Source organism: Eriocheir sinensis, chromosome 48, assembly GCF_024679095.1.
Source record: "Eriocheir sinensis breed Jianghai 21 chromosome 48, ASM2467909v1, whole genome shotgun sequence".
NCBI lineage: Eukaryota > Metazoa > Arthropoda > Malacostraca > Decapoda > Varunidae > Eriocheir > Eriocheir sinensis.
The window spans coordinates 6,736,405-6,762,230 of record NC_066556.1 but is presented as its reverse complement, the minus strand read 5'-3'; the positions used below and the strand labels follow the sequence as shown (position 1 = coordinate 6,762,230).

The following is a 25,826-nucleotide window of genomic DNA, read 5'->3' as shown; positions in this document are numbered from 1 at the left end:
CTATACAAGCGAAAAAACATTAACGATCTGACATAAAGCTCTCGTACATTCAAACCCGAGTATATCTGAAACAAAAGAACATCAGCAACTAAGAGTATTATCTTCCTACACATGTAATTGCAATAAAAACTAAAAGAACAGTCGTACACTTCAACCAGGATATATAAGAAACAATGGAACATCAATAACTCATACAATCACCCTCCTGCACGTGAAATACCACTAAGAAAACCATTATAACATTCTCGTACAATCTAAGAAGAAACAATAGAGCATCAGTAACTCAGAATATCGCCTTCTCGAACCCATCATGAGTACATATAAACAAGAGAAACAAAAGAGTATCAGTATAGCAAAACATCGCCTTTCTGTACCCTTCACAAATGCAAATAAACACAGGAAACAAAAGATTAGTATCGCAAAACATCGTCTTTCTGCACCTCCCATCACGAGTGCAGATAAACAGCAAAGAAAAGAACATGAGTACCTCCAAACATCGCCTTCCTACACCCCATCACGAGTGCAGATAAACAAGAGAAACAAAAGAACATCATTATAGCAAAACATCGCCTTTCTGTACCGTTCACACATGCAAATAAACACAGCAAGTAAAAGAACCTGAGTACCTCCTAACATCGCCTTTCTACACCTCATCACAAGCCTAAGTCAACAAAGTAGGTTCACTCCATCACTGTAACGCCTTGAGACACACACTGCGTTCGAGGGATCCACTTGTTATACCCGGCAGGACGTCCAAGAGAAGCTGACGATGCGCTGCTTCCTCAAAACCCTTCTTTCCCGCCCCCAAAAAAGGCCTGACTGACGGATGGCTCGGGCGACAGATGCGTGTGAGGAGTCTTCCCTTCTCTTCCTTTCCCTTCCTTGAGTTCGTGTTGCCTGCGTGACTTGGTGATGGAGGTGATGGGGATGATGGATGGGTGGTGATGGTGTACGCACATTTATCATCGGTGCTACAAGTGTGCTTCCTCTCTTACTCTCTCTCTCTCTCTCTCTCTCTCTCTCTCTCTCTCTCTCTCTCTCTCTCTCCAAGATGAAAAAGACGAAAATGTTGAGAGAGAGGAGGGAAGAAACGAAGAGGAGAGAAAATAAGAAAGAAAGAAAGAAAGAAAGCACAAAAGGAACAAGGATCCAGTGAAATGACAAGCGAAGAGAATCAAAGTAAATAAGAAAACAAGAGAAGAGGAGAAGGTGGATGAGGAGAAAATACTAAAGAATTATATAAAAAAAAGAAAGAACGCAGAAAAAAAGAAGGAAGCAAATGAAAATAAGAAAGAAAAAAAGTAAAAAGGGAAGAAGGAAAAGGATGAGAAGAAGAAACATAAGGATAATAATAATAATAAGAAGAAAAGAAGGAAAAGAAGAAGGGAAAGAAGACGAAGAGGAGGAAGGGGAGGAGGAGAAAGAGGATGAGAAGAAGAATGAAAAGAAGCAACAAAAATACGAAGAAGAGTAACACGGAATAAAACAGAGAAAAGGAACAAGAAAAGAAAAGCTAACTGCCGATCCCCCGCTACCAATAAATTGCATGCAGGTGTTAAGAGTGAAGTGGGACGCGTTGTAGTAAGAAGATCGGGAGGAGGAGGAGGAAGAGGAGAAACACCCTCGTCTTTCATCATCTCACAACCGCTCTCTCACACCTGCTGAAGAGACATTGATAGTTTCTCCCTCACGTCCTGTATTTCATCTGATTGGGGGAGGAGAAGGAGGAGGAGGAGGAGGAGGAGAGGAAGAGGAGGGAAAGATGGAAAAGGATGTTGACTGTCAGGATCCATCATCATTCACGTCAATTATCATTATTATTTTTCTTATTATTATTACAGAGAGAGAGAAAGAGGCAGACCACCAGAGACAGAGACCAAAACAGACAGATCGAGACACACAAACACACAGACAGACAGACAGACAGACAGATAGATAGACAGAAAGAAAGCAATACTATTTTTCCTCTTCACGCCCTCGCCTCTGACTCACCTCGATATTAGCTTCCATCACCGCCTTCTGCTACGTGACCCATGCCCCCCCCCCCCCCCCCCCCACCACCACCACCACCCAGCGCCACACCCCCAGTACCCATACCCGCCCACTCATCCCATTGTAGTACTTGAAGCCCTCCCATCCACTCACCCACCTGCATCCATAACCACCCACGGATACCCACCCATACCCACGCACCCATTCCCAAACACCCACCCATCCCATTATACCTTATACCCTACCACTCACTTACCCACCTACACACGCATAAACTTACATGTACACAGCTTTCCTACCTACCTACCTACCTACCTACTTACCTGTCTTACCTACCCACCTGTGAGCACCTGAGTCTTCGCCCATCTACCCACCTACCCATTCATCTTTCCACCTGTTTATACGAAATTCCACACCGCCCTCCCTCCCCTCCACCCACCTATCCACACACCGCCACAATGAGTATATTCTCTCTCTCTCTCTCTCTCTCTCTCTCTCTCTCTCTCTCTCTCTCTCTCTCTCTCTCTCCCTTGACCTCTCCCCGACCCTCATCTTACTGGATAGTGACCTTCTCTTCTCCCTTCCCTCCTCCTCCTCCTCTTCCTCCTCCTCCTCCTCCTTCTCCTCCTCCCCCCATTGTGCCACATCTTAACGCTCACCGATTCATTGCGACATACGGGGAAGCCTTACGAGACACACACACACACACACACACACACACACACACACACACGTGGGGTCAGAGAGACTTGGGTGCCACAAGGGGAAGGAGGTGAGGCCGTGCGTCTTGCTAGTGGTGATGATGGTGGTGGTGATGGTGGTGATGCGATGGTGAAATTAGTGTTGGGGTGGTGATGCTGCGTGGAAATTGTGATGATGTTGATGGTGATGGTTACTCTGCGATGGTGATGATGATAGTGATAGTCCGTGAAGATGATGGTGATGTGACGATGATGCTGTTAATTAATGGAATGGTGATAATGCGTGGTGGTGGGGGTGGCAGTAGTGATGGTGGCAGTGCTATGGAGGTGATGGTGATGGTGATGCATGTGGTGATGGAGGTGCCTGTGCGTGTGTGGTGGGGGTGTGGTGGTGGTGCGGTGGTGGTGCGTGGTGTCAGTCACTGTGTTGAAGAGATGATGATGGATGTGCGTTTGGTGACAATTGTGATGTGGTGACAGGGGTGAAAATGACGCTTATTGTACTGAATGACGATAATGATGATGATGATGATGATGATGGCAGCTGGAGGGAGGGGAGGAAAACAGCGCCATTAACGACGTGGCAGTGGTAGTGGTTAGTCAGTTTGCAGTGCCATTAGTGGGTCCCCCTAACGAGTTGACGATGCCATTAGACTGAAGAGAGAGTAAACAGTGCCAGAAGTTAACAGCGCCAGAAGTAAGTAGTGCCAGATGGATAGTTAACAGTGCCAAGGGAACAAGTGACGTGACTATGAAATGCAACTCAATCAATCAATCAGTAAATAAATAAATAAGTGAATAAATGAATAATATAGTACAGCATAAAGTTAACAGTGATGAGTAGTGAACCGTGACAAATATACTAACAGTGCCACGAAGGAAGTTAACAATGTCAGGGTGAAGTTATTAGTGCCCTTAGGTAGTTGGAAATGCCCCAATCTGAAGTTAAAAGCAATTAGAAGTTATCAGAGCAGTGTGATGAAGTTTGTGGTGACAGAGAAAAGTTATGAGTGACAGTGTGAAGTTGTTAGTGCGTTCGGGTGCCTGAAAAATGACCAATGTGAAGTTAGAAGTAATTGGAAGATGTCAGAGAAGTATGATGAAGTTTCAGTGACAAAAAAATAAAAATAAACAACGAAAAAAACAAACATTGATAGAGTGGTAAAAAGAAGAGTTGGTAATTAAAATAGAAACTTACAGTGCCATAGAAAGAAATTTAATAAGAGTATAATGAAGTTTGTTGTGACACAGAAAAGCAAACAACAACAAAAAAGAACATTAATATAGTGCTAAAAAAAAAAAAAAACTGTAAATCGGAAAGAGAAACTAACAGTGCCAGGGAAGTTAAAACAGTGACGGTGGAAAGTTGAAAGAAAGTTTACTAGGCTCGTCGAGAATGATATGCAGTGCCATTTAATAGTGCCAGGATCCTGTGGCACTGACGGAAGGGCATCAACAGTGAGGGAGCGGAGAGAGACGACGGCAGTGACGGGTTGGTGGCGCAAAAAAAAATATATATAAAGGCGTTGTCAGTTAAGGGTGAGGCAGTGTACTTACGTGTGTGTGTGGGGGGGGCAGTGTCTGTATGTGTGAGGGGGGGCAGTGCCTATGCCGGGGGGGGGGGGGGGGATGTGGTCGGGGGGCAGTGATGAAAAATGGCGGGAGAGATTGTCTAGTAGGAAGAGTAAAGGGTGTATTAGTTTATCATTAGTTATTATTATTATTATTATTATTATTATTATTATTATTATTATTATTATTATTATTATTATTATTATTATTATTATTATTATTATTTAAGGAAGTCTTAGGGTGGAAAAAACCTTCGCTCATCGCCTATAATGTGTGTGTGTGTGTGTGTGTGTGTGTGTGTTTTCACGCTTGATTTATACGGAAGATAATAAGCGATTGACGTCACTTCCCGCAACGGAACACGCCGAGAACAATGAAGAGTCCCGTCGCTGATGAGGGGCGTGATAGAGGAAGGCGGCCATCACCATCATCATCATCATCATCATCGTCATCATCTTCATCATCATCGTCATCATCATCACCATCGTCATTGTTATCATCATCACTATCTTTTATCGTTCTCTTTTACGGGAAACTACATTAACTTGAAAGACAAAAAGGGATGATAAAGAAGGGAGGACGAAAGGAAAGAAGGAAAAGAAATAAAAAAGGGAGTGTGGAAATAGACGAATAGGGAAGAGATGAAAATGTGAGATATTACTGGAAGAAAAAATGAAAGATGAGAGTGAAGATTGATAGATAGATAGAAAGATAGATAGATAGATAGATAGATAGATAGATAGATAGATAGATAGATGGGGAGAGAGAGAGAAAAAAAAAAAACAGATAAAGTGAGAGAAAGTGGAAGAGGAAGAAGAAAAAATGTCAAAATGAATTAAAGACAAAGGATGGAATTTATCAAGCACAATTTTTCATCTCCTCCTCCTCCTCCTCCTCTTCCTTCTCCAGATGGCCATTATATCATCAAACGTGACAGAAGAAAATGAAAGTGAAATGGAGAAGAAAGGTTGTCAGCTGCGACGGGTGTATAGGATTTTTTTTCTTATTTACCAACCTCTAGGTCTCTCTCTCTCTCTCTCTCTCTCATTCACCTTCAAACCGGGTAAGGGCAAAAAAACAACAACAACAACGTAACAGACTCCCTTTCTTCACCTCACAATGAGTCTTTTTATAACGAGTGAGTGGGTGAATAACGGAGCCCCCCCTACCCCCCACACTCTCTCTCTCTCTCTGTCTCTTCAATTATATTAAGAATGAATGAATTAATGGATATCTGGACACGAGCCGGATAGGGCCAAGGACGTAACACCACCACCACCACCACCGTCACCACCACCACCACCATCACCACTTTTTTCTTAACCTGTCATCAACACTATCACGTATGCCACTTCATCTCCGGCTCTATACTACTACTACTACTACTACTACTACTACTACTACTACTACTACTACTACTACTACTACTACTACTACTACTGTAACACCACCACAACAACAGCTGGTGGATGTCTGTCAACGGTTTACAGCTGAAGAGATTTTTTTTCTTTCATACGTGTCAAATATCCATTGTGTGTGTGTGTGTGTGTGTGTGTGTGTGTGTGTGTGTGTGTGTGTGTGTTTGGGTGGGTGGGTGGGTGTGGGTGTTAATGGGGACGTTGTAGGGATCTCGTAAGGCATCATCGCGTTGTGTTTGAGGCTTCCCAGGGCGAGGAAGCCAAGGGTGACCCACTATTGGTAACACTGATCTCTTGCAAGGCGCTGAGGAGTAACGCTCGTAATCTCAGGCGCTTCAGTCTCCCACATCTATTTCCAACGGCCACACAGGAGGTTAGGCAGGTTTTCATGACTGTTTTTAACGTTCATGGTGCAGAAACCTTGTCAAACTATCACTAGGCTCTAATAACCACCCCCAAATAATACCCACAGCCTGTACGAAAGCCTTATCAAATGTGAGTGTGTAAAGCCCCGACAAGCTTGAGAGTAGAGTCCTAATTAGGGATGGCATTATAAGACACCTTCACTACTCACATCAACCATTTCTAGAGGTCAAAGAGGGGGTCAGTCGGGTTCTAATGAGTGTTTCTTTAGGTTCACGGTACAGAGGGAGGGTCAGACTACCACCAGGGTCATAAAATTACCCCAGAAAATGCTCACAACTCCTGCGAAAGCCTTGCCAAATGTGTGAACTTGGCGACGAAATGTTTTAAAATACGACCCTATGTCTTGTGGTTTCTGGGGACGCTGGGAGGACTGAATTATTAAACGGCCTCCCCACGACAGTTACTTTGGTGGTATTTAGGACGCTTCCGTATCTTGCTTTTTCGTTTTCTCTTCCATTATTATTTTTCGTTTTCATATGTTCGTTTAATTTGTACTTTTCTCATTTATTAATTTATTTAGTTCTTCCTTTGTTTTTTTTTGTCTCCCTTTTTTTTATCTTTTTCATTCGTTCGTCCACTCATGCCTTTAATTATTCATTCATTCATCTATTCTTCCTGTGTTGTCTTTATTTCTTCCCTTTGTTTTCCTCCTTTTCTCGTGGACCTTATTTTCTTTTTTTTTTACCTTTCTCTTTTATTTTTTTTATTCGTTTATTCACTCATACCTTTAATCAGTCATTCATTCACTCTATTTTTTTCTTTCTTTCTATTTTTTTTATCCTCTCATTCTTTCTTTTAATTTCCTTTCTCTCCCACGCTTTTTTTTTTCTCATCGTCTTTCGTGTCGTTTCTCCTTGCCACTACAATGCTTAGTAATGCTCAATGTTCATTCATGCGATGCTCAACACCCACGCAACGGCTTTGTGATACTTTTTGGATTCTGGACGTAAAACATTCAACTGTAATTCGATATAAAACTCAAAGAATTACACAAAACAAAAACCTTGTCCGTGAAACCTAATTACTTATTTGCACGTTGAGAGAGAGAGAGAGAGAGAGAGAGAGAGAGAGAGAGAGAGAGAGAGAGAGAGAGAGAGAGAGAGAGAGAGAGAGAGAGAGAGAGAGAGAGAGAGAGAGAGAGAGAGAAGATGGAGATGAAAGTAGGACAGAAGAGGAAAGAGGAGGAGTAGAAGGAGGAGAGGGAAGGGAGAATATGGGACGAGAATGGGAAGAAATTAACAATACTCAGAAAGGATAAAGAAGAAAAGGAAGCAGAGAAGAGAAAAAAAAGAAAGGAAAGAAAGGCGTGAAATGAAGCAAAGGATAAAGAAGAGAAGGAAATAAATGATAGCAAAAAGTAGGTATGGAAATGAAAAAGTGGCGAAGGAGAAAAAAGAACACAGAAGGGAAGGAACAGAGAAGGGAGAAGAGAAATTTAAAAGGACGAGAGGGTAAAGAACAGGAGGGTGATGATAGAAAAGATAAGGAAAGGGATAGGGTGCTGAAGTGGAGGAAGGAATAGAGAGGAGTAGAAGGAGGAAAGGGAAAGATACTCGACTGTAGGAAAGGGAAGAGAGGGAAGAGGAGGGAAGGGGGAATAGAACAGAGTAAGGCAGGGAAGGGAAGGGGAGAAGGAAAGGATAGAAGAGGAGGAAAGAAAGGCATAGGGAGGGGAAGAAATGACAGGGAAGGGAAGGGGGAGAGTGAGATAGGATAAGAGGGGAGAATAGGAGAGTGTAGGGAAGGGGAAAGGAGGACAGAGAAGGGAAGGGGAGGATAGAAGAGAAGGGAAAGGGAGGGAAGGGGAGAAAGGGCCGTGAATATGCATGGTTGTGTTGTTCTTTGTTACATGAGCCACAGAGAAGGTTTTGTGAGCCCGCTACAGAGGCTCACTTGTCGGAGGAGGAGGAGAGGAGGAGGAGGAGGAGGAGGAGGATCAGAGTAGCGGATCATCTTGCAAGTTCTTGTGATGTTAAAGATTATTTTTTTCCTTTTGGGGATGTGAAAGCAGGGAGAGGACCTACACACACACACACACACACACACACACACACACACACACACACACACACACACACACACACACACCAAGACTAACCCCTCCTAACAAACAGGAAGGAAATCAAACAAACAGACTCTACAGCACGGTTTTTTTTTTCACCACTCTTAATTTTACTCTCCACGGTATGTTTGTGTATTAGTTCATCTTTCTTTTTGGTTCTCTTTTATGACCGAGTTTCTTTTCCATTCGCTCGTTCACGTTTGTTTGCGTCTTTAGTATATTCATTTCACGTCCTTCTTGCTTCTCCTTTCCTTGACTCACTTCTCTCTTCGCCTAAGTAATGATTTATAAGGAATTTTAAACATGCTATTCGATCTTCTTGAGAGAGAGAGAGAGAGAGAGAGAGAGAGAGAGAGAGAGAGAGAGAGAGAGAGAGAGAGAGAGAGAGAGAGAGAGAGAGAGAGAGAGAGAGAGAGAGAGAGAGAGAGAGAGAGAGAGAGAGAGAGAGAGAGAGAGAGAGAGAGAGAGAGAGAGCGGCGGGCCGTTGCCCGCTCATCGACATATATGTCATTTGCAATATGTAAGATGTAAAAATAAAGAAAGAAAAGAAAAGAAAGTTATCTGATTAGGCAGCAAGGTCTGTGAAGTGCCGCCTGCACGTGTGAGGAGTAACGCCGAAGCTTGCATTCTGATTAGCGATGTTGTGTTGTGTTTGGGTTGAGGCGGCGGCTATAAAAGGCGGCGGCAGTAGTGACTTGTGGTGGTGGTTATGGTCGTGTGTGTGTGTGTGTGTGTGTGTGTGTGTTCACACACACACACACACACACCCTGGTCGCACCGTCGCACCGTACCCAAGCTCACCTGTATTCCCTTTCATTTAGTCACTCCTGCTAAGTATGTCTGCCGTAACAGGTGTTTGCGAAGACGTCCTGTGCATGGAAAAAAAAAAGGATGTGATGCTTTGATTTTGCATATATATATATATATATATATATATATATATATATATATATATATATATATATATATATATATATATTTTTTTTTTTGTTCAAATGTTGGGTAATGCGTTGTGTTGGGATATTTGACTCAGCCACAACAACAAAAACGTCATCCTCCTCCCCCTCCTCCTCCTCCTCATCATCATCATCAACAACAACAACAACAACAACCACGCCCAGCTTGTCAGTATGCCTATGTAGTTTGCTCGTTTTGAGACCAGGGACAGTGTGTGTGTGTGTGTGTGTGTGTGTGTGTGTTCGGAATAATCCACACTACAACATTAACGACAACACCTGCTACTACTACTACTACTACTACTACTACTACTACTACTACTACTAGTACTATTACTACTACTGTTTCTGCTACTACACGTCATGAGGTTTCTGTCCTCTCAGTGGGTCCATGTTCCTGCTCACGATTAGCATTCTGCCCAACCCCTGATCAAGAGTGGCTAGGGGAGGGGCCTACAACCCCTCCCCGTGAAGCTCTGTTCCAGCCCGATACACAATAAAAGGTCTTGGTCGGGGCTCCTTTTGCGGCCTCGACCCGGTTTTGCCGCTGGGCCCGACTTCGCGTAGGTTCCCTTGATGAACTCACATCGGACGAGCCTACAACATGACAAGTGCAGGCCAAAGCATCCGAGACCTCTCCATGCCCGAGCGGGAAGTGTCCCTTCACCCCTCTTTTTGCCTGGGGGGCCATCGGGGTGGTGCGAAGTGGCGCCCGCCCTTGGAAGGTTCAGGGTAAACCTTCAGAGGGTTCCGCGTGTGGGGACCTGTACTTTCTGAGCCTCTCAAAGGATTACAGACTGACTCACCCAGCCTAGAATCTCAGAAGGCTGCAAGTGGATGTGGTGGACTCTCTGAGATGAGGAGGAGATTAGTAGTTGGGGGTACACCTTCTCCCGGTCCGGCATGAGCAATGGTACTATATGTGTTATGTAGACTATCCTTGTGAGAGTTAGTATACTCACTACTTTTTTATCTCAACCCAACAGCAACCATTTATTTTTGAGATTACTTCAACGCCAACTCCGGCTATATGGGAATGTGGCACGCTACCCAGAAGCCGACTCTGCTTATTGTGTTGTACCTGTAAGAGACAATCCAGAGTAGAGGAGGTTGAGGGGGCGTACACTAAGTTCGTGCCTTTAGGGATTGATTGGAAGAGAACTGGTATGGGAGAGACGCCTGTTTGGAGACTTACTCGGAGGGACTCGGGGGGGAGAGCGTCATAGGGTGAGCAATGCAACGCGCCCCTCGGCATATACCCCGGTGACTGATTGACTGATAATGCACTGGCAAGAAGGTAGCACGTCAGGGTCAGTTTTTTACTCTCCTCCGCATAAGATGGATTGCTTAATTACATACATCCACAATCTCTCTCTCTCTCTCTCTCTCTCTCTCTCTCTCTCTCTCTCTCTCTCTCTCTCTGTGTGTGTGTGTGTGTGTGTGTGTGTGTGTGTGTGTGTGTGTGTGTCTGTCTAAGGCAGCTGAAGGGCAAAAACAACAACAAAAGTCCGCTAGACGCTGCTCCGAACAAAAGCAGAGAGAACGAGAGGTTAAAAGAGAGGTCAGTACAATAGCAGAGGTGTCTTGATACTCTCCTCTTGAATGAGCTTAAGTCGTAGGCAGGAGGGATTACTTTTGTGTACGTGTTTTGTGTGCGTTTTTTTTGTTTTTTTTTGTGTGTGTGTGCGGCTGTTGTGTGCACTTTTTGTATTTGTGTGCGCTTATGGTGGAAAGAACCCTTGGAGTCGGTCATTTTCGGCACATAGAAGGTTAATATAACACGCCAGGTAATAGCAGCAATTTAATCAATCAAAATTTATAACAAAAAATGAAACAAAGTCTTTTAGTGATACAACAAAATTACGAAAAAAATATATGGCAATAGACCAATACAAACGCTAAGGAGGGGAGGGGGGGCGCCACTTATGAGAGAGAGAGAGAGAGAGAGAGAGAGAGAGAGAGAGAGAGAGAGAGAGAGAGAGAGAGAGAGAGAGAGAGAGAGAGAGAGAGAGAGAGAGAGAGAGAGAGAGAGAGAGAGCTACCTAGGGACAAAGGTGACTGCGAAGTCTTGGGGACAGAACGAAAAAACTAAAACAAGACGGAAGATCAAGCTGAGTCGTTCCTCGGAGGTCGTCGTCGTCGTTGTGTTGTGCGGCGACAGACAAAGCGCGGAGACAGCCTGACCCTCCTCGCCCTCCTCTTCCTCTTGATTCCTCTCTCTTTTTTTTTTTTTTTTTACAGCAGAGGAGTCAGTTCAAGGGCATAAAAAAAAGGAAACAAATGTGAAAAAAAGCCCACTACTCACTGCTCCTAAAAAGAGTTAGTGGAGTAGCCGAAAGATAGGTCAATTTCGGGAGGAGAGGTGTCCTGATACCCTCCTCTTGAAAGAGTTCAAGTCGTAGGCAGGAGGAAATACAGATGAAGGAAGATTGTTCCAGAGTTTACCAGCGTGAGGGATGGGAGAGTGAAGATGCTGGTTAACTCTTGTGTAAGGGATTTGGACAGTAAAGGGATGAGCTTGAGTAGAAAGTCGTGTGTGGCGAGGCCGCGGGAGGGGGGGAGGCATGCAGTGAGCAGGTTCAGAAGAGCAGTCAGCGTGGAAATATCGATAGAAGATAGAAAGAGGCAACATGGCGGCGAAATTTAAGAGGTAGAAGACTATCAGTAAGAGGAGAGCTGATGAGACAAAGAGCCTTAGACTCCACTCTGTCCAAGAGAGCTGTGTGAGTGGAGCCTCCCCACACGTGAGATGCATACTTCAAACGAGGGCGGACAAGGCTCCTGTAAATGGATAGCAGCTGAGCGGGGGAGAAGAACTGCCGGAGACGGTACAGAACGCCCAGCCTCGAGGAAGGTGATTTAATAAGAGAAGAGATATGAAGTTTCCAGTTGAGATTTTGAGTTAAGGATAGACCGAGGATGTTTAGTGTTGAAGAAGGTGACAGCTGAGTGTTGTCAAAGAATAGGGGATAGTTGTTTGGAAGATTGTGTCGAGTGGATAGATGGAGAAACTGTGTTTTTGAGGCGTTGAAGGACACCAGGTTCTTCTTGCCCTAATCGGAAATAATAGTAAGGTCTGAGGCTAAGCGTTCTGCTGCCTCCAGCCTGGAATCGTTTAGTTCATGTAGGATGGGTCTTCTATTAAAAGAAGTTGAATAATGCAGAGTAGAGTCATTGGCGTAAGAATGGATAGGACAGTTCGTTTTGGAAAGATCATGATCAATGAACAACTGAAAGAGAGTGGGAGATAGGACAGAACTCTGCGGAACACCACTAGTAATAGGTTTAGGGGAAGAACAGTAACCGTCTACCACAGCAGAAATAGAACGGTCAGAGAGGAAACTTGAGATAAAGGTACAGAGAGAAGGATAGAAACCGTAGGAGGGTAGTTTGGAAAGCAAAGATTTGTGCCAGACCCTAGCAAAGGCTTTTGATATGTCCAGCACAATAGCAAAGGTTTCACCGAAACGGCTAAGAGAGGATGACCAAGAGTCAGTTAGGAAGGCAAGGAGATCACCAGTAGAACGCGCCTTGCGGAACCCATACTGGCGATCAGATAAAAGATCAGAAGTGGAAAGGTGCTTTTGAATCTTCCGGTTAAGGATTGATTCAAAAGCTTTAGATAGACATGAAAGCAAAGCTATAGGACGGTAGTTTGAGGGATTGGAACGGCCATCCTTCTTAGGCACAGGCTGTATGAAGGCATACTTCCAACAGGAAGGAAAGGTAGATGTTGACAGGCAGAGGCGAAAGGCAGGGTGTCAGCACGGAAGCACAGATTTTAAAGACAATAGGAGGCACTCCATCAGGTCTATAAGCCTTCTGAGGATTGAGGCCAGAAAGGGCATAGAAAACATCATTCTTAAGAATCTTAATAACAGGCATAAAGGAGTCAGAGGGGGATAAGCAGGAGGAATATGCTCAGAATCGTCCAGAGTGGAGTTTTTAGAGAAAGTTTGAGAGAAGAGTTCAGCCCTAGAGATAGATGAGACGGCGGTGGTGCCGTCAGGACTAAGGAGAGGAGGGAAAGATGAAAAAGTGAAGTTGGAGGAGATGTTTTTGGCTAGATGCCAGAAGTCACAGGAAAAATGAGAAAAAAGCAAGGTTTTGGCATTTTCTATCAGTGAAGGAGTTTTTGGTAAATCGGAGAATAGATGTGGCACGATTCCGGGCAGAAATGTAAAGATCATGGTTAGCGGGAGTTCGAAGGTTCTGGTACCTTTTGTGAGTTGCCTCTCTATCATTGACAGCACGAGAACAAGCGTGATTAAACCAAGCATGAGGAGTAGAGAAAGTACGTGGAATGTATGCCTCCATTCCAGAGACAATCACCTCTGTGATGCGCTGGGCACACACAGTGGGGTCTCTATCCTGGAAGCAGTAATCATTCCACGGGAAATTAGAAAAGTACATCCTCAGGTCGTCCCACTGAGCTGAGGCAAAATGCCAGAAGCATCGCCTCTTCGGTGGGTCCAGAGGATGTGCAGGAGCGATAGGACAGGATACAGAAATAAGGTTGTGATCGGAGCCCAACGGAGAGAACAGTTTAATAGAGTAAGCAGAAGGGTTAGAGGTAAGGAAGAGATCTAGTATGTTGGGCCGGTCTCTAAGACGTTCGGGAATACGTGTAGGATTCTGAACCAGCTGTTCTAGGTCACTGAGGAGAGCAAAGTTGTAGGCTTGTTCACCAGGCTGGTCAGTGAAAGAGGATGAAAGCCAGAGCTGGTGATGAGCATTGAAATCTCCCAAGATGGAGATTTCGGCGAAGGGAGAGTGGGTCAAGATATGCTCCACTCTAGAGTTCAAGTAGTCAAAGAATTTTACATAGTTAATAGAGTTAGGTGAGAGATAAACAACACAGATGTATTTACTAATAATATGACAATGAACAGAGGTGGGCGTGGTACTGAAAAATCAGTAATGCGGTTGCCGTAGGGCGGTACTTTTTCCGGAGTAATGCGGTTGCGGTAGTGCGGTCCCATTTTTTTTCTTTCCCAGTGCGGTACGCGGTGTGCGGTACTGCGGTAGCGGTAGTCACTAGTCATTATATATAAAAAAATACTTTAGTGCCTATCCTGGCTATCTATTGACTAACTAATAACTTTTGAAATACAAAAAAATAAAAAATAAAGGAGGGCTGGGGGAGGGAGAGAGGGAGGTAAGGGAGGAGGAAGGGGGGGACAGGCCGGGGAGTAGAGGACGGGAAGGGGAGAAGGGGGAGGGATGGGAATGCAACTTTCCGAGGGAGGAGAGAGGGGACAGGGAAAGGGGAGGAGGAGATCAGCGTCATGTGAGAGAGGAGGAAGTGGGGGGTGGGAAGGAAGGAAGAAAGGAAGGAAGGAAGGGGGTGGGAAGGAAGGAAGGAAGGAAGAAAGGAAGAAAGGAAGAAGGATGGTACAGCTGCAGGGATATGGGGGAGAGAAGAGGAAGGGGAGGAATATTCTCCAGCGTCTGAGCGAAAACGAAAGATTACAAATATAGGAAAGTCATGACAGGAAGAGTGAAACATTATTCAAACTGTCCAACATATTAAGACAAAACACATCAACTGCAACTGTTAATAGCGGCTCCCGTGGGAAAGCTGTAACCCTGATGTCTAATGCCTCAGTGAAGAAACCACGTGGGAATTTCAACGAGATAATAATAATAATAATAATAATAATAATAATAATAATAATAATAATAATGATAAATTATTATTATTATTATTATTATAATCAAACAATATTGATCTTAGCTACATTGAAAAGAGAGAGAGAGAGAGAGAGAGAGAGAGAGAGAGAGAGAGAGAGAGAGAGAGAGAGAGAGAGAGAGAGAGAGAGAGAGAGAGAGAGAGAGAGAGAGAGAAGTTACAATGAAGTTAAAAAACAGATTTAGTATGTACTGTGGTCTATGTTAATGTTATACATCAAAGAAAAATTTGTACGTGACATGAGATTGAGCGGCGATCATGTTAGTGCTTACTTGTACTGTTGTACACTGCCATGTAGCCTACAGTCATCGTCACAGTCGTGGCGCGCCGCCTCGGGTTGAGTGACGAACAGATTTACTCTGAGTTGTTCATTTAGTATTTAATTTTGAACAATAACTGAAAAGTCATAATGATTGAATCACTGATTCTGATGACTGCTACCGATTGACTGATTGATTCCGAGTCACTGTAAAACAATAAAAAAAAAGACATTTCTGTGAGCATGCCGCGCTGCAAATGTCTTCGATGGTTTTCTAAGTACCGCAAAAAGCACCGCAGGTTTTTTTAGTGCGGTCCGCGGTAGTGCGGTATTTTCAGAAAGTTTGCGGTAGCGCGGTACTTTTTTTGTGATGCGGTACTAGCGCACTACCGCACTAAGTACCGCAGTTGCCCACCTCTGACAATGAAGTCTTAGCCAGATGGTGGATAATTCTGAAGAGTCAAGGTCGTGGGCACGAGAGCAAGTGGTGTGGGAACAGAGTAGAGATTGCTGTCAGTAGCCTCAAAACCTGTGTTTCGGTGGGGAAGAGATGATGAGGTTTAAAGGAAGAGAGATGGTGTTCCACAGAATGAAAATTAGAACCAAGACCGCGAATGTTGCAAAAATTGATAAGAAAGAGGTTCGAAGAGTTATCAAGATACCTCTTAAGTCGGCAGCCAGAAGGGGAGTCCTCCTTGGGGGAATTTGTGGTCCCCCCTCCAGGGGGGGACCCCGAGGCATTGTTTTAGTACGCCATTTTGAATTTTGAATTTTGGGAAAAGGTGTGTATGTTGTGTGAATTTAGTGTGGTGTGGATAGAGAGGCTGTCTTTAGAGAGCATGCTGAACTACTCTCTGGTGTTGATGAGACAATAGGGAAACGGTTAGTGAGGACAGATCAGAGGCGATGAACAGGAGAGATGTAGATAGATAGATAGATAGATAGATGGAGAGAGATGTCAACTTGTTGGGAGCTCTAGGAAGAGCGGGTGGTGGTGGTGGAGGGGGGGGAAGGCCATGGTGGCTGCCACTGGCATGGTTGTCTGTCTCCTTAAGGTGAGCTGTAGAGGGGAGAGAAGAGCGGTAGTGAGAGGAAAGCAAGGTACAAATCCGATATTGTATAATACTACACTAAACTACTTCTACTGGTACTACTACTTCTACATTACTACTACTATCACTTTTTTTTATTTTTATTTTACGTCGTGGCCTATTGGGCCGGTAGGCTTCTTCCTGGTGGATCCTGATGATCGGCCCAAGGCTTCTTCCCGGTGGGGTCTGATGGTCGGCCCAGCCCGTTCTGGCGCAGGCGAGTGTTTATAGTGGCGCCATCTTGCATTGGCTCATGCCGCCCTCCCGGAGCTCATCTTTAAACCTAGAATCTAGAGTCTGGGCCGATAGGTGGTCTTCTGGACAGCATGTGGATAGTTTTAAGCCACTCGGCGGCGGCTGAAAAATCCCAGCTTGGTGACACCGGGCGGGAATTGAACTCGCGTCGTCCTGAACGCGGCGCCGTCACGCTATCCTTTCAGCCACCGCCTACTACTACTACTACTACTATTGTTACTAATATTTTGGAGCTGCTAAATAAATCCAAGTCCTAATGAATGTCATGGTAATGATGACGTTGGTGCATTACGTACTCCGTCACAGCTTCTCTCTACTCCAGTGAGTCGCTGCCGCTGCTGCTGCTGGAGTCGTGCAGCGCCAGGCTCCTGGGGGGTGGGGGGGAGGGGGGGTAAGAGAACGTCAGTACCTATAATTATTTATCGTGAACATTCTACTTCCACGCGTCCCCTCACAAGATGTTTCTGTTGCTGGCGTCCGTGCGGACCAGGCTCGTGTGTGGGAAGCGGAAGGAGAGGCTTTAGTCCGTCACCGCGCACACTCTGCCTCTCACGAACGCCGAAAAATGTGTATATTCCAATACCGGAAAGTTTTATGGCAAGTTCATTAATCCAAGAAGCATCTTTGTCACAGTCTTCTTCGCATTCTGAAGGGTTCTTGCCCAACGGGTGATTCAGGGATAACAACCCCCACTGCATACTCGCTAATGCTAAACTCTCTTCCCCAGGAGACTTCAGCCTTAGATGTACTCACCGAGAGGGGCATTTAAAGTACACATTCATTTTTTTTTTCACGCACCGCCTCCTTAAAAGAGTCATCGCCGTTGCCGGTAATCAAGGTTGAAATTAGAAACCAAAATATAATTACTATTAGTTATAAAATCCTTTCCAATTATATATTAGAAATTACTGTTCCCGGCAAGAAGATGAATTAAATTCCAATCACAATAACAACGTGGATAAGGCATATCCAGTTACAAATACAAATTTACGGTTTAAAAATTCAAAGTTTGTCTTCGCGTATCTCTTCACGAGCCTCTCAGCAGATTTACCATCGCTGCTACGGCTGGCATTCTCGAGGCTCAGGCTCCTGTGTGGGGCACACAAAAGAGAGCGACAGCAAATGAACATTAGATACTGTGAAGACATGTCATTAGTAACTACTATTGGGCAGCATACGTCCGGTGGCGCGCCGCTTCACTCGCCACCAATATTCCCGACATTCCTCCCGAGCAAGCTTCCACGCAGCTTCCCTGCCCATCTCAAGTCCTTCCCATCATGATCGATCGACTTGCTCCAGCCCTGAGTTACGTGGGCGTCCCTTTCGTCTCCTCCACTCAGGGTTGTCTCGTACAGATACAACCCTGTGAGCAGGATCGGCGCCCGGGAGTCGTGCCACGTGCCCATATAGCCGGAGTTGGCGTTCACGAATAAGGTTGTAACAAGCCTCGATTCACTTTCACGGAGTAGTCATTGGTTCGACACCAAGTCATTCCAGCGGTACCCCATGATCCTGTGAAGGCACGTTGTACCATAGCCATCGACACCCCTCTCCATGTCACTGGTCAGTGTCCATCTTTCACAGCCACACAGTAAGACAGAGAGCACAAGTGACTTTAAGATTCGAATCTTTGTCCGCCTGCATATATATCGACAACGCCATATACTCGTGTTGAGCGAGTCCGTATCACTGTTGGCCAGGCCAATCCGTCGAGTGACTTCCTGGTAAGACGCACCATTGTTATGCACTACACTACCAAGGTATGTGAAACTTTTGGTGACCTCGCCATGCATGAACAGACTGGGCTTCGCCTCTCCATGTAGCACCCCGAGAGCCAACTAAATTACAGTTACAACGTGGATAAGGCATATCCAATTACAAATACAAATTAGTAGTTAAAAATAACGCACCTCTTCACGAGCCTGTTCTCAACAGAGCGACTGCCTCTGAAACGGTTGGCATTCTCGAGGTTCAGGCTCCTGTGTGGGGCACAGAAAAGAAGTCAGTGATCAGTATTCACTGTGATGGACGTCTGTTACATCATAAACACAATGCAGGCGTCACGTACCTCTTCACCAGCCTTTCCTCAACTGAGTCACTGCCGCTGCCACGGCTGGCATCCTCGAGGTTCAGGCTCCTGTGCGGGACACAGAAAAAATGTTAGTGATCAACATTCATTGTGATGGACGTCTGTTACATCATAAACACAATGAAAGCGTCACGTACCTCTTCACGAGCCTCTCTTCAATAGAGTCACTGATGCTGCCACGGCTGGCATCCTCGAGGTTCAGGCTCCTGTGTGGGGCACAAAAAATAAAAAGTCAGTAATCAGCATTCATTGTGATGGACGCCTTTTACATCATAAACACAATGAAAGCGTCACGTACCTCTTCACGAGCCTCTCCTCAACTGAGTCACTGTCGCTGCCACGGCTGGCATCCTCGAAGTTCAGGCTCCTGTGTGGGGCACAGAAAATAAATCAGTGATAAGCATTCATTGTGATGGACGTCTGTTACATCATAAACACAATGCTGTAGTGGTGGAGTGTGTAGCTGCCACCGCATGTAAGTGGTGGGTAGAAAGAATAGGTCTGGCTCCTATTTTGAAGTTTATTGGAGATACAGGAGCTGGCGAGGGCGGAGCACGACACCCTCTTGAGTTGAGTCTCTGCTTCCCACTGAAGGGGACTCTCTCTGTATTTATGTACTTTTTTTTTGGTTCAAGGTTACTCACCTATTATTATATAATGATTCATGTGAGGACACATGTCGGTGGTGTCCGAGCAATATTGTGGTGTACATTTATGTATGTTGTTTGAATGTCGCGCCCTGCCTGGTAGGTGCTCTGTACATTTCGCGCGCTTCCAGCTTTTCCACGTCTCGCCAGTCTCTCTCTCTCTCTCTCTCTCTCTCTCTCTCTCTCTCTCTCTCTCTGCACTTCCTAGAATTTCAGAATTTCTTTGCACACACACACACACACACACACACACACACACACACATTGCACACAAGGTGTAACTGAATATGAGAGAGAGAGAGAGAGAGAGAGAGAGAGAGAGAGAGAGAGAGAGAGAGAGAGAGAGAGAGAGAGAGAGAGAGAGAGACAGGGAAATTAATGTAAAATTATGTTTCTAAGCCTTGAAACAAACAAAGTGAAGTCTAAGGAGGTGGAGGCGGGGCAGTGGAGGAGAAGTGGGAGGGGATGTGAACCCTAATGAGGTAGGAAGGAGGGAGAAGGAGAAGGGAGGAAAGAGGGAGGGGATCGGCAAGAAAGGATTTGGGGTATAAAATGAGCTGGAGAAACATTACATATTAGAAATTACTGTTCCGGGTAAGAAGATGAATTAAATTCCAATCACAATAACAACGTGGATAAGGCATATCCGGTTACAAATACAAATTTACGGTTTAAAAATTCAAAGTTTGTCTTCGCGTATCTCTTCACGAGCCTCTCAGCAGATTTACCATCGCTGCCACGGCTGGCATTCTCGAGGCTCAGGCTCCTGTGTGGGGCACACAAAAGAGAGCGACAGCAAATGAACATTAGATACTGTGAAGACATGTCATTAGTAACTACTCTTGGGGAGCATATGCCTGGTGGCGCGCCGCTTCACTCACTCGCCACCAATATTCCCGACATTCCTCCCGAGCAAGCTTCCACGCAGCTTCCCTGCCCATCTCAAGTCCTTCCCATCATGATCGATCGACTTGCTCCAGCCCTGAGTTACGTGGGCGTCCCTTTCGTCTCCTCCACTCAGGATTGTCTCGTACAGATACAACCCTGTGAGCAGGATCGACGTCCGACAGTCGTGCCACGTGCCCATATAGCCGGAATTGACGTTCATGAAATAAGATGGTAACAGGCCTTGATTCAGTTTAATGGAGTAGTCGCTGGTTCGACACCAAGTCATTCCAGCGATACCCCATGATCCTGTGAAGTGCATAGCCATCGACACGCCTCTCCAAGTCTTTGTTCAGTGTCAATGTCTCACAGCCACGGTAAGACAGGGAGCACACGTGACTTAAAGATTCGGATATTTGTCCGCCAGCATATATATCGACAACGCCATATACTCGTGTTATGTCAGTCCAAATCACTGTTGGCCAGGCCAATCCGTCGAGTGACTTCCTGCTAAGACGCACCATTGTTATGCACTACACTACCAAGGTATGTGAAACTTTTGGTGACCTCGCTATTCATGAACAAACTGAACAGTGTCGTCTAGCAAACCTCCAGACGATTGGACCTTGAGCTCGGTCCAGGAGACCTTGAGTCCCATTGGCTTTGCCTCTTCATGCAGCAACACCGTGGATAAAGCATATTCAAGTACAAATACAAATACAAATTAACAGTTTAAAAAGGACGTACCTCTTCACGAGCCTGTCCTCAACAGAGTCACTGCCGCTGCTTCCGGCATCGTCGAGGTTCAGACTCCTGTGTGGGGTACAGAAAAGAAGTCAGTGATCAGCATTCATTGTGATGGACGTCTGTTACATCATTAACACAATGCAGGCGTCACGTACCTTTTCACAAGCCTCTCATCAACAGAGTCACTGACGCTGCCACGGCTGGCATCCTCGAGGTTCAGGCTCCTGTGTGGGGCACAGAAAAGAAGTCATCGATAAGCATTCACTGTGATGGACGTCTGTTACATCATAAACACAATGCAAAAGTCATGTAGCTCTTCATGAGCCTCTCCTCAACAGAGTGACTGCCGCTGCTTCCGGCATCCTCGAAGTTCAGGGGGGAGATGTTCAAACGCTCGCAGCGGCCACTACGGCCATCGTAGCGCTAAGATTATCTCGTAACTCGCCTAAGGTGTATGTTCGAAAGATCTTGGAGCTGTCTTTACGATTTTCGGACCGCCATATTTGCTCGTAGGGCTGAGGGTTTCGAGGAGCACCTTACACTGATCGTAAGGTTGTGTAGGGGAGGTTTCTTCACTATATAAACCGTAGATAACCTGTATGGTGTCTTGTAGGGTAGGTTAGGTTAGTTTAGGGTAGGGTAGGATAGGTTAAGCCCCGTTCACACTGTGCCGACTCTGGGCCACGACTACCCACGACTCAGGGTACACGAGGTCTTGGGTGTTGATATGAAAGGGTCGGGCATGTCTTGAAAGAGGTCTTGAGACTGTTGCCGAATGCTGCGCCGACGTCATGACGCTAGTCTAGAGTCGACATGCTAGCAACTAGTTGGCCGAATGTCCCAGACAGTCGGCAAGACATCAAGACCCCAATAAAACCTCCCCCCTCTTTCTTGGAGCGTGGGAATCAACTTCTCAAATGGAAAAGTCGCTGGGTTATCGTGGCCCAGAGTCGGCTCAGTGTGAACGGGGCTTTAGGCTAGGTTCAGGGTTGCCATATACCCAGAAAAGTCTGGATTTCTCCAGAATTTTGTAGCTATTGCCAGAATTCCAGAATTTTGACGAATATATCCAGATTTTTCATGCTTAGCCAGAAAGAATCCCTTAAAACTTCTAAATTTCCAGAATTTACTGTTTAGTGATTAACTGATTACGTTCAGACGGTTCAGTAAATAATCAGACTACCATATACATCATTGAGTTTCAACTGCTTCGTGTATAAAATAAATACGGACAGTAGCTGTTGAGTTTAAACTTGAAGTCTTGAACAGAAACATTACCCGTACGCTTCTCGTCAAGGTCCCGTACGCTTCTCGTCAAGACCGTGCAGCGGTGCCAGATTGTCCTACTCACCCTCATATGTTTGCCGATTTCAGAGCCAAAATCAGTCTCCTCCACCCCAATAACTGACTTCATATATAGTTATCGTTGAAATGGTTAATTATCGTTGTTTCTTGGCAATAGTTCTGGGTCAGAAGCCGGTAAATACGATGATCTGAGGACGATAATCTGGCAACGGTGTCAAGACGGCAGTCAGTCACGAGTCACGGCAGTACTGTCTCCAAGGTGCCGCAGGAGGAACTACACATTAGGGATTTTGAGTGAAATATACAGAATTACGGTGTGCTTCGAGGGACTGGCAGCGGGATCCGTGGTGGGAGAGGCTGGTAACATCACGGAGGTGTGTTTGACCGAAAAAAGCCGGCGGAGAGTGCTGGGGGAGGCATAGTGGAGGTAATAAGTGCGGAGGTGGAGTGGCCGAGGCGGTGTGTCCATGGCGGCGGTGTCACGTGCAACGCTGGCTAGGCTTCATAACATAGGAAAATGAAAAATCAATTTCGCAAATTCAGTAGGGATTTCATGAAATGACTGATTTCACAGCTTCCCTGTAATATAGTTATAACTGCAAATCAGCTATAAAGTAATTACAGGGCTGAAAATTCATTATCGGCCGATGTGATGAGAAATAAATACCTATGCAGTTATGATGCACTCATGCACTACCCTGAAAATTCTAATAAGGAATTCTACCTAAGAACATTGTGTGACAAAGAGTCCCACCCAGTGTTCAGTGTTAATTATAGATATTAAGTGGAGGTATGACTTTGAGTTGAACTGAATTGAAATATTTACTGTTGTAAAGTACAACAAAGGGGGATGGCTGGTCTTTGCAGACAAACCCCTGACTATAGGCTTGTTAAAAAAAAAATATGAAAAATCTCCATCGCACAAAAATACAAACACAAGTTAACTTCAGTTAACCGTTGACCGTTGATGAGGTTTCAGGCTCTGGTCCGCCGCCGTAGCAGCGCTCCACAGTGCCGCCAACATTATAACATGCAGTAATATTAGCACCGAAAGTTGTCCTCAATTCTCATGTTTGTAAAGTCGTTTGTAAAGTTAACAGAAAAAAGGAAATGGAATGTAAATATTGACAATATTCCTGAGTACACATGCAGTTACCTAGATCACCACCTTGCAGCAAACTTTGGGTACTCTTTAATTAATGGCAGCTATAATGTCATGATTAATGAACCAGGCGACAAGGGAAGGAACGTCATGTATTTGTTTACGACGGAACGGACCGAGATTTACGATCGTATCATCGTGAGCTACGAGCATCCGGACGGTCTTTTGAAAATACATCTTAGTGGTGATCGTAGCCCACGATAAAAAAAAGCGGCGGCTACGAGAGAGCTACTTAGATCTTAGTGGCGGAAAGTTCCGATTCTTTGAACATCCAGCCCCAGGCTCCTGTGTGGGGCACAAAAAAGATGTCAGTGATAAGCATTCATTGTGATGGACGTCTGTTACATCATAAACACAATGCAGGCATCACGTACCTCTTCACCAGCCTCTCATCAACAGAGCGACTGCCGCTGCCACGGCTGGCATCCTCGAGGCTCAGGCTCCTGTGCGGCGTGGAGGAAATAAGAGTCATTGATTTTGGGGATGTAGTGATGGTGTGGCGGTGACTGGTTAGTAAGCTTGCGGGTGTGGTAACCTGGAGTTCACTAGATCAAGTCCCGCCCTCCCCTACAAGTTGACAATAAGCGTTTTCAGTAGTGCCACCCACAAGTCAAACGCAAGCAACAAAAACAGCGTTTGTACTGAAAACGAATCACAGCCCCGCTGCCAGACGACAGGCGCCACCGCCCTTGGGAAAAACTATCGTGTACATAACTCTTCAGACTCAAGTACAGAGTGCACACTGTCGGAAGTAGGAAGATGGAGGAATTCGACGATTTGTTCCTAGAGGATGACTACGGACCCTACAAAACAAGCAATGTAGCATTGAAGGCAATTACTGGAGGCTATCTATAAAATAATGCACACTTTCCGTCATTATTTCCTACATAGCTCATTCACAAAGACATACTAAAAATAATCACATACAAAATATCTTCTGCAGTAACTTCATACAGGTAGGAATCATTGTATTAATTAAGGAATAAGTTTTGTATTTGTGGCTTGGAGGGACGGGTGCGTCGTCTGCCGAGCTCTCCGTCACCCGCTGTTGCGCTGAGCGTACACACCCGCCCCTCAAGCCACAAATACAAAACTTATTCCTTAATACAATGATTCCTACCTGTATGAAGTTACTGTAAAAGATATTTTGTATGTGATTATATTTAGCATGCCTTTGTGAACGAGCTATGTAGGAAATAATGACGGAAAGTGTGGATTACTTTATAGGTAGCCTACTATAATCGCCTTCAATGTTACATTGCTTGTTTTGAAGGGCCCGTTCTCCCTTGAAAAATGACAGTATATTATTATTGTACTTTGTTTGTTCATTGATTTTTCAAATAGGGTGCCGTCATTCATTAAATTACGAGTATTTTTTAATCATGAAACTAGATTATCTCAATCATATATTTGGTACGTGTCTGATACAATGCATGACGTCATGAACAGCCAATCGGGTGAAAGAGGGGCGGAGCTTAGCCAGAATGGAGGAGAGGCTTCTCGGTGCAAGTTGGCCAAGTTAATTTGGACAGACATAGATGGAATCAATAAAATATATCAGCTATGGGTATCTCCAGCCAACTGCAGCCATTTGTTGTTGAGATTATTCCAACGCCAACTCCGGCTATATTGGAATGTGGCACGCTACCCAGAAGCCGACCCTGCTCATGGGTTGTATCTGTAAGAGACAATCCAGAGTGGAAAAGGCCAAGGGGGCGTAGGCTAAGCTCGTGGCTTGAACAAGTCGGTGGATCAGGCTGGGAGGGATTTGGTATGGGAGAGACGCCGGCCGGTATGGAGACTTACTACTCGGAGGGACTCGTGGGAAAGCGTCGTAGGGTGAGCGATGCAGCGCGACCCCCGACACATGCCCCGGTACTGATTGACAGAAGCAAGAAGGTAGCACGTAAGGGTCATTTTTTTTAACTTTCTTTCGCATAAGATGAATTGATTGATTACACAGTTACTTAATAACCACAAACTCTCTCTCTCTCTCTCTCTCTCTCTCTCTCTCTCTCTCTCTCTCTCTCTCTCTCTCTCTCTCTCTCTCTCCCAAATTTTAGACACAGGACACATGTAGCAGTAAGATAAGACCTAAAAATATCGACGGGAACTGCTTTTCTATTTTTTTTTTACAGCAAAGGAAACAGCTCAATGGCCAAAAAAAAGAAGGAAACAATAATAAAAAAAAGTCCGCTATCACTGCTCCTATAAAAAAAAGGTTCAGAGGAGTGGCCGAAAGATAGGTCAATTCCGGGAGGAGAGGTGTCCTGATAATCTCCTTTTGAAAGAGTTCAAGTCGTAGGCAGGAGGAAATACAGATGAAGGAAGATTGTTCCAGAGTTTACCTGCGTGAGGGATGAAAGAGTGAAGATGCTGGTTAACTCTTGTGTAAGGGATTTGGGCAGTATAAGGATGAGCTTGAGTAGAAAGTCGTGTGCAGCGGGACCGCGGGAGGAGGGGAGGCATGCAGTTAGCAAGTTCAGACGAGCAGTCAGCGTGGAAATATCGACAGAAGATAGAAAAAGAGGCAACATTTCGGCGGAATTTAAGAGATAGGAGACTAT

The 25,826-nt window shown here is 45.1% G+C and overlaps 2 protein-coding genes across 58 annotated transcripts in view; one reads left to right on the top strand and one right to left on the bottom strand.

Annotated features, from left to right (window-relative positions):
* Positions 1-2,634: 2,634 nt before the first annotated feature.
* The window catches only part of LOC126981516 (protein piccolo-like), a 78,583-nt gene continuing 55,391 nt past the window's right edge, over positions 2,635-25,826 (top strand). For 4 of the 8 annotated variants that reach the window (XM_050832642.1, XM_050832643.1, XM_050832637.1 and 1 more), the window contains exon 1: positions 2,818-4,185. The gene's annotated coding sequence lies outside the window, so the exon portion shown is untranslated. Of the gene's footprint in view, positions 2,789-2,817; positions 4,233-25,826 lie in introns of those variants that run through there. The other 4 variants (XM_050832638.1, XM_050832640.1, XM_050832641.1 and 1 more) reach the window with 4 other exon arrangements.
* The window catches only part of LOC126981517 (uncharacterized protein PF3D7_1120600-like), a 29,019-nt gene continuing 18,159 nt past the window's right edge, over positions 14,967-25,826 (bottom strand). For 47 of the 50 annotated variants that reach the window (XM_050832674.1, XM_050832644.1, XM_050832657.1 and 44 more), the window contains 8 exons: positions 20,948-21,016; positions 20,793-20,858; positions 18,812-18,880; positions 18,651-18,719; positions 18,493-18,561; positions 18,335-18,403; positions 16,721-16,792; positions 14,967-16,138 (listed from right to left, as the gene is read on the bottom strand). In XM_050832674.1, the coding sequence (XP_050688631.1) occupies positions 16,738-16,792; positions 18,335-18,403; positions 18,493-18,561; positions 18,651-18,719; positions 18,812-18,880; positions 20,793-20,858; positions 20,948-21,016 (466 nt within the window). In that variant the 3' untranslated portion in view covers positions 14,967-16,138; positions 16,721-16,737. The remainder of the gene's footprint in view (positions 16,139-16,720; positions 16,793-18,334; positions 18,404-18,492; positions 18,562-18,650; positions 18,720-18,811; positions 18,881-20,792; positions 20,859-20,947; positions 21,017-25,826) is intronic. The other 3 variants (XM_050832646.1, XM_050832651.1, XM_050832681.1) reach the window with 3 other exon arrangements.